This window comes from Guillardia theta, assembly GCF_000315625.1.
Source record: "Guillardia theta CCMP2712 unplaced genomic scaffold GUITHscaffold_92, whole genome shotgun sequence".
In the NCBI taxonomy this organism is placed as follows: Eukaryota; class Cryptophyceae; order Pyrenomonadales; family Geminigeraceae; genus Guillardia; species Guillardia theta.
Genome location: NW_005434582.1, coordinates 137,633 through 146,503, shown reverse-complemented (window position 1 = coordinate 146,503; position 8,871 = coordinate 137,633). Strand labels below are relative to the sequence as shown.

Genomic DNA, 8,871 nt, shown 5'->3' with positions numbered 1-8,871 from the left:
GGAGGGAGGGGTTGGGAGGGGGGGTAAGTCATGACCGTGCTCGCAGAACTCTGTGTCGAGCTGGGAAGACAATTTCTCGTCGGCTCCTCCATCTCTCCCTGTAGCCGTCAACCCCATGCGATGCCTCCCCCCACTGTTGATCCAAGATCGCAGCGCAACTTTGATCACGGGATGGTATGAATGCCTGTGAACATATCCTGTCATCTTCCTCCTCCTGGTCCTCCTCCTCCTCCTCCTCCTCACCTATCAACCATGGACAAGGCATCCATGTAATGCCCCGTACGAATGAGGAAGAAAACCTGACCCAAGCTGGACTTCAGCTGGACATCTCAGCTTGACAAGCAAGACTTGACCTGCGGCCATAGCGGAACCTGGTCGTTCTTGTCGAAGACAGCCATCTCCCACCCTGCAACTCTGACGTCACTGCCCGAGAGCGAGGAAACAAGAATGAAGGAGGAGATGGACGAAGTAGTGACAGCGAGAGTTGAGGAGGAGGAGCACGAGGTGGTGGCTGTAAAGCAAGGGGCGGAGGAGTAGAAGAAGGAGAAAGATGGAGCTAGGGAGGAGGAAGGAGAAGGGAGGAGGAGGGACAAGGCAGGAGGGAGGAAGGAGGAGGAGGAGCTAGGGAGGAGAAGAGAGATTGATGAAGTGGTGCAAGTGACGATGCTCACCTGCTTGCTCCTGCGCGTCTCCAAGAAACCATCTCACCCATGCTCTGACTATGCCAACGGCGACTGACATTCCCTTCCTGGCCCCTGCCGCCGGCGATGACGCGTCATGACAATTCAGAATACAGGACAAGGGCGACGGTGACGAGGGAGGGCGGGGTTAACAGGAGGAGTACCAACAACGAGGATCCCCAAGGAGCAGGAGGTCAAAGTGAGAAGGATGGATGGATGGAGGGAGGCAGGGATGGAGAGAGGAAGGAAGAGAGGGAGAGATCGATCGATCGAGGGAGGGAGGGAGGAGTTCACCTGTAGAGAGTGATGGATCTTGAGATTGGACAGACGGCAAGACTTCGTCTCGTAGCCACTGCCAGTAACTCTCCTCAAGAAATCTGCGATAGAGCTCATCACACGAGAGAAGAAATCAACTGCAGCGATTGATAGATGAGATGCGGAGAAGTGCACGAAAATATAGGCAAAAGCTTCCATAGAAGCAAAGACAGGAGCAGGAGCAGGAGCAGGAGCAGGAGCAGGAGCAGGAGCAGGAGCAGGAGCAGGAGCAGGAGCAGGAGCAGGAGCAGGAGCAGGAGCAGGAGCACACGCAGGACGACAGCAGAAGGATGAGTGAGAGCAGGGAAGGTCAGGGGAAGCAGGATCAAAGGGGCAAATCAATGCTGCTGGTCACCGGAGCGAGCCCTGCAGTAGTTCGGCCTGCTTGATCTCTTCGATCTGATAGAAAGAGTTGCAAAGGCCGTCTTGCAGCTCAACCTTCGTCCTCAGCCCAAAGTAGCCTTCAGGACGGAAGGATTCCTCCCCTCCTGGGAGGACGCATCTGCCAGCTCTGACGTCAGCGCTCCCGTCCTGCCTTGCCAGGCTCCAGGACCTGCAGACGATCTTGTCCACGATGTCGTAGATGAGCTTCACAGCATGCTGCATCTGAGCCGCCTCCGACAGGAGGGACCTTGAGACCTGAGATTGCGCGAGGGTTCAGCAGGAGGAGGCAGGGGACGAGAAGGGCGGAGAGGGAGGGAGGGGAGGAGGCAAGGAGAGTGAGAGGAGAGGGAAGGGAGGGAGGGGAAGGGACGAAGGAGAAGGAGGATCAAGGGAGGGATCAACCTCTACGTGCGCGAGGTTGTGTGCCAGGGGGATGATGGCGCCTTTGGAGAATCTCGTACGGTTGAACTTGGCGACCTGACGTGCCGGAAAGTCTGAGACTCGGACAGGAGAACGGGGGAAGGGGGAAAGGTAAAGATTTGAAGGGGAACCACAGGCGGGGAGAGCAAAAAGGAGGTAGAGTAGAAAGAGGGTAGACGAGGAGGAGCGGACGAAGGAGTGGACAGGCTACAAGACAGCACAAGCTCAGACAGGATTGGAACATTTTGTCACCTCCAGAGCAAGCTCTGCTTCCCTCTTGCTTCTTGCCATGTCTTGATTGTCCTTGGCTCGTAGCTCCTCCTTCGTTGCCTTGTCTTCGCTTTCGCACATTCCAGAGAACGCTCCCGAGCATGTGATGCTCTCCTGGTAGTCCTGCACCTTGTCGAAGCTCCAGCTCCTGCTCAACGGTCATTCTCCTCCAGCAACCAACCCCGGCGAAGGGGAAACGGATGAGGGAGAGGGGAGGACAGAAAGGGGTACAAGTGCGGGGAAGGGGATGGGGAGGGAGGGGGGAAGGGGAGAGGGACGGGGTAGAGAGAGGGAGGAAGTGTTGGGAGGGAAGGAGAGGGAGGAGGCAACATACCATTCGAGATCTTGATCGAGGTACATGTCAAAGTCAAGAACTGTAGACTCGAAAATTGCGCTCAATGTGCGGCCAGTCGTCGAGTCCTCCATGGACAACCCTTGCAGCCCTCGGTCGACGGCGTCCGAGGACGGAACTCCCGTGCTCTGCTCCGTCTGCATCTCCTCCGCTTCGTACCTTGGCACTCCCAGCCTGCAAGGCAGAAGGTGAGGAGGAGAAGACTGGTGGTAACAGACCGGAGATCGGACAGGAAGGTATCTTTGAACCCTCGCTGCTGCAGCATCCTCTCTGCATTGGAGTCGCGCGGGATTGCAAGGCCGGGCGGGACATTCTCACCAAATCCAGCAAAGACCTGGATGAGGACATCACGATATTTCAACACCAGTTTTTCCTCCCTTGCCCACAGACTCTCCACACTAGTTGCTACTCATGTCAAAAATCTTCTCGGCACTGGTTGCTCCTCTTACATCTACGCTCTCTGCTAACCTGCCAGCACGTCTGACAGACTTGAATCGCAATCTCACCATTCTACTGCTCGGATCCCCCTTTCTTCAGGCACACCCTCGTTGCAATGTAAGCTCTCTCTACAACACTTCTCGCGCAAGAGTCTTTGTCTTCTCATCGTCAAGCTTCTGCTGTCTCCTCGCTATCATCGTTTCCCTTGCCTCTTGTTTCAAAACCTCCTATCCAGCCTCCTGTGCCAGGCAACAAAACCCTCGTGCCGCCTACTCTACTGGGTCTCTTCTTCCATACCAGCCTCATTTTTTGTTTCCCTCCATCCTACTGCTGCTCTCCTCCTCCTCCTCCTGATCCTCATCAAGCATCTCATCACTCCTCCTCCTCCTCCTCCTCCTCCTCCTCTCATCACCTGGTTCAACTTTAGCAGCCCCAACCCCGCAGTCCCGACATGCTGCCGCCTTCGAAACAGCCGTTACAAACCGCTACACATTCAACAAGGATCGTTACAGAACCGTTGTGCTCAACAGTCCCGCCGCGCGCGGCCGTGTCACCGTGACGGAGTCCTGAGTGCCGGCCGGGCCGCGGGCGCCAGGCCGGCATCCGACTCGGCGAACTTCGAAGTGATGCCGGGCCATCATTGCCGATGATCGTCGTGTCGGAGGCGGTGGAGGCGGTGGAGACTGTGGAGGCGGTGGAGGCGGTGCGGCACTCGGGGCCGAGTCATCATATGATGCCATGATGCGCGCGCGCGACTCAGTGAATTTGATGTTCACAGTCACCCGTATGCCGGTACGCCGCTCTGTGCGCAGTGCCCGTGATCGGACGGTGAACTCCCCCCCGGCCCTCCGGATCACGGGCCGCGGCGGCGTCGCCCGCCCCTCACCGTGATCGCCGGGTGCCACTGACTGATCTGAGCAGTCTCGAGTCGGATCACTGTCCTCGTACTGTTTTTCACTTACCTTTAAGTAAAAATCACCGACCGTCTGTTACTCGTATCCGACGAGTGACAGGCTCCATTGCGCCTGCTCAACCCTACCCCCTTATAACCCCCACCCCTACCCCTATTTCAGATACCGCCTTTGTGACAGCACCCTTTCAAGACAGTGTAGACCCTAACAAAAACCTGATCTATTTTCTAGGATGAGTGGGTACTATACTACCCCCCACCCCCCAAATATCTTAACCCACCCCTATCATTGCCCCCCGTTCCAGGAGCGCCTCCCATGGCGTAGCTGACACACAGATACGTTTAAAATGGCAAGAGGAGAAGGCGGAGGAGGGGAGGAGGAGGAGTAGAAGGAGGAAAAGGGAAAGGAAGAGAGGGAGCAGGAGCTCGTGAACAAGGAAGCGAGGTCTACGAGGATGAATATATGGACTGTCGTTGTATCCTTTCTCTTGTTGAACGTTTCCTGTAGTTCTGTCATGCTTACTTTAATGATAGCTCATTTGATGATATGAAGTGTCTTCTCGTTGCGTTGCAAGTTGCAGTTTTTACATATCTCTGGTGTCTTCATATCACCATCACCCTGTTTCGAGCTTGAGTAGCGATGACGAGTGGAGGTGGAAAGGACTGGAACCGATCTGTTACTATCTTGAACATCTTGAATGGCAACGAGAAGCTTGTCCTGACTTGGACCACAGCAGGCTCGAGAGATAAGAAGCATGCGGGAGAGAAGCAGAGACGCTGTGCTCTCAACTCGCCATCGTCGGATACTCCATCTCTCCATCTTGTTCGCCCTCACCACCACAGCTTGTCTTTCGGACGCCAAACTCATCTTAATGGTGAATCCTTGCGACTTGCTCGCATGGACTCTTGACGGCGTTTCATGTCGCAGAAGGCAAACTTGGCGTCTCCTCTGCGCCTCAAGGGAGGATCGTCGTCGGTTGCTCTGCCAACAGGCCGTGGCAAGCTAGAGTCCAGTGAACAAGTTCCAGTTCCGCAGGCATCTGAGGAGGAGAGCCAGTCGTCTGCTGGCAAGAAGTTTGTCAATAAGTTTGCGTCTTCTCCCTTTGGAGGAGGAGGAGGAGGAGGAGGAGGCTTCATGCCTGCTCGTACTGCTTCCTACTCCTGCCTGAACGAGCTCGTCCTCACGAAGCCGCACAAGGAGGGGGAGGAGGCGACGCTATCGGAGGAGGCAGTGAAGCTCTTGGAGGAGAAGCTTGCAAAAGACTCCAAGTCAGCGGAGGGAGAGATCGAGGTGAGGGACGAGGGAGAGGGGGACGAGGGAGGAGAGAAGAGGGAGGAGAGGAGGTTGTGTGACCGGATTGCCATACAGGTCGTTCCTGTGGAACAGAGGCTGAGCGTGGTTATTGTCTCATCTGAGGTGAAAACGGGAGGAGCGGGGATGAAGGAGGATGAAAGAGGATGAACGAAGAGGAAGCCGAAATGAGGGAGGAAGAAGGAGATATTAAGGGAAGGGAGGAGACAGGAGTGGTAGGAGAGAGAGGAGAGAGATAGAGAGGAAATTGGAGGAAAAGCAACAAGCGATGGGGAATGGAAGAGGGATAGAGTGTGTCACTGGTGCGACAGGTTGCGCCTTTCTCCAAGTCCGGAGGCCTCGCGGATGTTTGTGACAAGCTCGGAGTTGCACTTTCAAGGATGGGGCACCGAGTGATGACAGTTGCTCCTCTCTACTGGAGGTGGGGGAGGAGAGAAGACAAGGGGCAAGAGAGGTTGAGGAGGGCGTGACGCAGGAGGACACCATGGAGGAGGAAGACGGGGAAGGGGAGGAGCGCAGAGGGGAGAAGTGGAACAGGAGCTAGAGGAGAAGGAGGAGGAGCAAGAGGAGGAGCAAGAGGAGGAGCAAGAGGAGGGTGTAAGGGAGGAGAGGAGGAGTCGAGTGGAGGAAGTGAGGTAGAGTCTTGACGTGACTGGCTTGTTACAGGTACGAGGGGATCCAAGGGACCGGGAGCACGAGGGAGTTCAGAGTGTTCAACCAGGTTGGGAGGTTCCTTGTGTGCTTGGCTCCTGCTGAGAGCTGGTCAGAACCATAGGGTCGAGTACTTCCACAAGTGGAGGGAGACGACTCCTGCCAAGGGATCGGAGCCGAGCAAGGTGACTGATAGGAGGGAGGGAGGGAGGGAGGGAGGGAGGGAGGGAGGGAGGGAGGGGAGGGAGGGAGGAGAGTGGGGGGTGAGAGGGAGGGCATGGAGGTCTGTCTTGTCTGTTTGCCATGGGGTCAAGCATCTAGAGTTCTCGCTCACGTGATGTCAGGGGGTCGACCACGTGTTCGTTCAGAATTCTTGCTATGAGCGGTCGGGGATGTATGGACATCATGACGACCTGATGCGATTCGCGCTCTTGTCCTGGGTATGACAAGCTGAAGAGTTTTATGTTGCTGCCTGTCGACTCTCTGTGCTCCTCCGTCCTGCTTGTTTTGTTCGTTGCTTGGTATCTCCCGCCCCGTTCCCTCTCACAATTGTTCTCTCTTTCTCCCCCCGCCCCCTCTCCCTCTTTGCCTCCTTCTCCTCCTTCTCCTCCTTCTCCTCCTTCTCCTCCTTCTCCTCCTTCTCCTCCTTCTCCTCCTCCTCTTCACCTCAGTTTTCTTGACTCATGTCGAGTTTGTTCTTCGAACCTTTGTGCATCACATCACCACAACAACTTGTCTCATCTCAATCTTGCTGGTCATGTCTTGTTTTCCTCCACTGTTTCTTCCTCTCCTTCTCATTTTTCAACTTTTCCTCTTTGCCAGGCTGCCCTCGAAGCTCCGTTTGCCGTCGATTGTGGAGGAGCCGTTTACGGTTGTTTGGAGGGGGAGAAAGGAAGGGGAGGGAGGAAGGGGAGGGAGGGAGGGAAGGGAGGGGAGGGAGGGAGGGAAGGGAAGAAAGGGAGATCGCAAGGAGAGAAGAGGGAGGTCACAAGGAGCGGAAGGGGAGGAGTGGGAGGTCACAAGAGGACAGGAGGGACAAGGGCAGGGGCCGAGGGGCGGGAGGGGAGCAGAGGAGGAGGGAGACGAGTGAGAGCGTAATGGATGGTTTGCAGGAGACAACGTTGTTTTCCTCATCAATGACTGGATGGTCGGCCTAGTCCCCCTCATCATGACGTCTCATTACCGCCGTTATGGTGACTGCTGCCAACACATCTCCGCCCCTTCTCTTGCTGATCCTCCTCCTCACTCCTTACCTCTTCCCCCCTTTCTCCTTCGTCTCCTCTCTCGGCTGATCTTCGTCCTCGTCCTCGTCCTCGTCCTCGTCCTCGTCCTCGTCCTCGTCCTCGTCCTTGTCCTCGTCCTCGTCCTCTTTGCCGTGTTTCCCTCCTCCCTCCCTCTCGTGTTCATCTACATCATCCTTTCGGCTACTGCTTGTCATACTGCGATCGTTTTCTTCCATCCTCTCCTTTCTCCCATTCTCCTCCCCTTCCTTTTCCTCTCTGGATCTAATTGTCTCGAATTTCTCATCCTTACAAGTGACTCAGGTTGCTACAACAGCGCAAGAACAATCTTCGATATCCACAACATGGGATATTGTGGAAACTTTCCTGTTTGGTAACTCCCTCCGCCCCCCTTCCGCTTCCTCCGCTTCCTCCTCGTCCTCCTCTCCCTTCCCCCTTCTCGATGTTTGCCCACCGCCTCCCCTCCTGCTCGCCCGCTCCTCTCCTCTCCCCACCACCTCGATTCCCTCCCCCATCTCTCCTCTTCTAATCTTCTCTCTTCCCTCCCCCTCCCCCTCCCCCTCCCCCTCCCCATCCAATCTATCCTCCGTCCTCCGTCCTCCCGTCTCTCCTTCTGCTGATTGTTGGGCAGCAAACCTGAGGACCTCGGTCTGCCTGACGGAGCTTACTTCGACAAGCTGTTTCATGACAATCAGATCAAGCTGCTAAAAGTGAGGCTAAAGGAGTTTTTTATTTCCTTTTCCTCTTCTTCCTCTTCCTCTTCTTCCTCTCCTCCCTCTCCCCCCTCTTCCCCCTCTTCCTGCTGCTGCTGCTCCTTCTCCTCGTCCTCGTCCTCCTCGTCCTCGTCCACCTCGTCCTCGTCCTCGTCCACCTAGTCCTCGTCCTCGTCCACCTAGTCCTCGTCCTCGTCCCCTCGTCCTCTTCGACTTCGTCCTCGTCCTCGTCCTCCTTCTCCTTCTCCACCTCCACCACCACCACCTCCTCTTCCTCCTTTGAGCTCTTGTTACTGCTCGAGCTCCTCCTCCTCTTTCAGCGTGTCCTCTTGTTTCTGCCGATAGTTTCATTCCACCTCCTCCTCACAGTCAACTCCTGCCTCTCCTGACGTCTCTGACTTCAGGGAGGCATCGAACTCGCCGATCGAGTAGTTACAGTCTCGCCAAGTTACTGCGAGGAGGTAGGAAGGGAGGCGTCGGTCGGTGCTGTCTCAGACATGTTGCAGATCGTGACAGTAGAAGGAGGATGGGGCTTGCATGATATCTGCAGGAGCAGGTGAAAAGGGCAGAGGAGAGGAGAGGAGAGGAGAGGAGAGGAGAGGAGAGGAGAGGAGAGGAGAGGAGAGGAGAGGAGAGGAGAGGAGAGGAATAAATCTTCCTCCTCAGATTTCCTCATCTGGACGGAGTGCTAAATGGCATTGATATTGACGAGTGGAATCCGTCGACAGACAAGTTTTTGTCCTCGCAGTTTCAGGGGTCTGTTGAGCTGATTAGAAACGAACAAGCTGATGACGATGATGATGATAATGCAGTTATGACAACTTCTTCTCCGTCGATGATATGAAAGGTGACGGCAGATGTTTTGATGATGATGATGATGATGATGATGATGATGATGATGATGATGATGCTGATGATGAATCTTTTGCTTGCTTCTGATACCAACCAGGCAAACAAGCGGCAAAGCTTCACCTTCAGAACAAACTTGGTCTCAGGGTGAGTTTTCACACCTTGTATATTCCTGCCCTTCACGCTGCTGCCCTTCCTCTTTTTTATCGCTCTCCCTCCTCGATCATCCTTTCCTCCTTCCCTTCCCTTTCTCCTCCTGCTCCTGCTCCTGCTCCTGCCCCTGCTCCTGCTCCTGCTCCTGCTCCTGCTCCTGCTCCTGCTCCTGCTCCTGCTCCT

At 55.5% G+C, this 8,871-nt stretch overlaps 2 protein-coding genes across 2 annotated transcripts in view; one reads left to right on the top strand and one right to left on the bottom strand.

The window, feature by feature from the left end:
• Nucleotides 1-239: 239 nt before the first annotated feature.
• GUITHDRAFT_144807 (hypothetical protein) lies at nucleotides 240-2,930 on the bottom strand (the record flags this gene model as incomplete). Its single annotated transcript, XM_005824604.1, has 11 exons — nucleotides 240-299; nucleotides 354-406; nucleotides 672-755; nucleotides 975-1,057; nucleotides 1,351-1,634; nucleotides 1,782-1,856; nucleotides 2,052-2,217; nucleotides 2,404-2,595; nucleotides 2,640-2,826; nucleotides 2,871-2,889; nucleotides 2,928-2,930. 11 exons carry the CDS (start codon nucleotides 2,928-2,930, stop codon nucleotides 240-242), a joined length of 1,206 nt encoding a protein of 401 aa, XP_005824661.1.
• A 1,758-nt stretch (nucleotides 2,931-4,688) lies between these two features.
• GUITHDRAFT_165414 (hypothetical protein) overlaps nucleotides 4,689-8,871 on the top strand; it is a gene marked incomplete at its 5' end in the record, with an annotated part of 7,258 nt that continues 3,075 nt past the window's right edge. Inside the window, 15 exons of the mRNA XM_005824603.1 lie at nucleotides 4,689-5,060; nucleotides 5,139-5,186; nucleotides 5,393-5,502; nucleotides 5,748-5,802; nucleotides 5,849-5,917; nucleotides 6,077-6,172; nucleotides 6,555-6,603; nucleotides 6,845-6,925; nucleotides 7,277-7,346; nucleotides 7,605-7,683; nucleotides 8,091-8,147; nucleotides 8,193-8,242; nucleotides 8,353-8,442; nucleotides 8,499-8,533; nucleotides 8,636-8,682. Coding sequence (XP_005824660.1) covers nucleotides 4,689-5,060; nucleotides 5,139-5,186; nucleotides 5,393-5,502; nucleotides 5,748-5,802; nucleotides 5,849-5,917; nucleotides 6,077-6,172; nucleotides 6,555-6,603; nucleotides 6,845-6,925; nucleotides 7,277-7,346; nucleotides 7,605-7,683; nucleotides 8,091-8,147; nucleotides 8,193-8,242; nucleotides 8,353-8,442; nucleotides 8,499-8,533; nucleotides 8,636-8,682 — 1,308 coding nt within the window. The remainder of the gene's footprint in view (nucleotides 5,061-5,138; nucleotides 5,187-5,392; nucleotides 5,503-5,747; nucleotides 5,803-5,848; nucleotides 5,918-6,076; nucleotides 6,173-6,554; nucleotides 6,604-6,844; nucleotides 6,926-7,276; nucleotides 7,347-7,604; nucleotides 7,684-8,090; nucleotides 8,148-8,192; nucleotides 8,243-8,352; nucleotides 8,443-8,498; nucleotides 8,534-8,635; nucleotides 8,683-8,871) is intronic.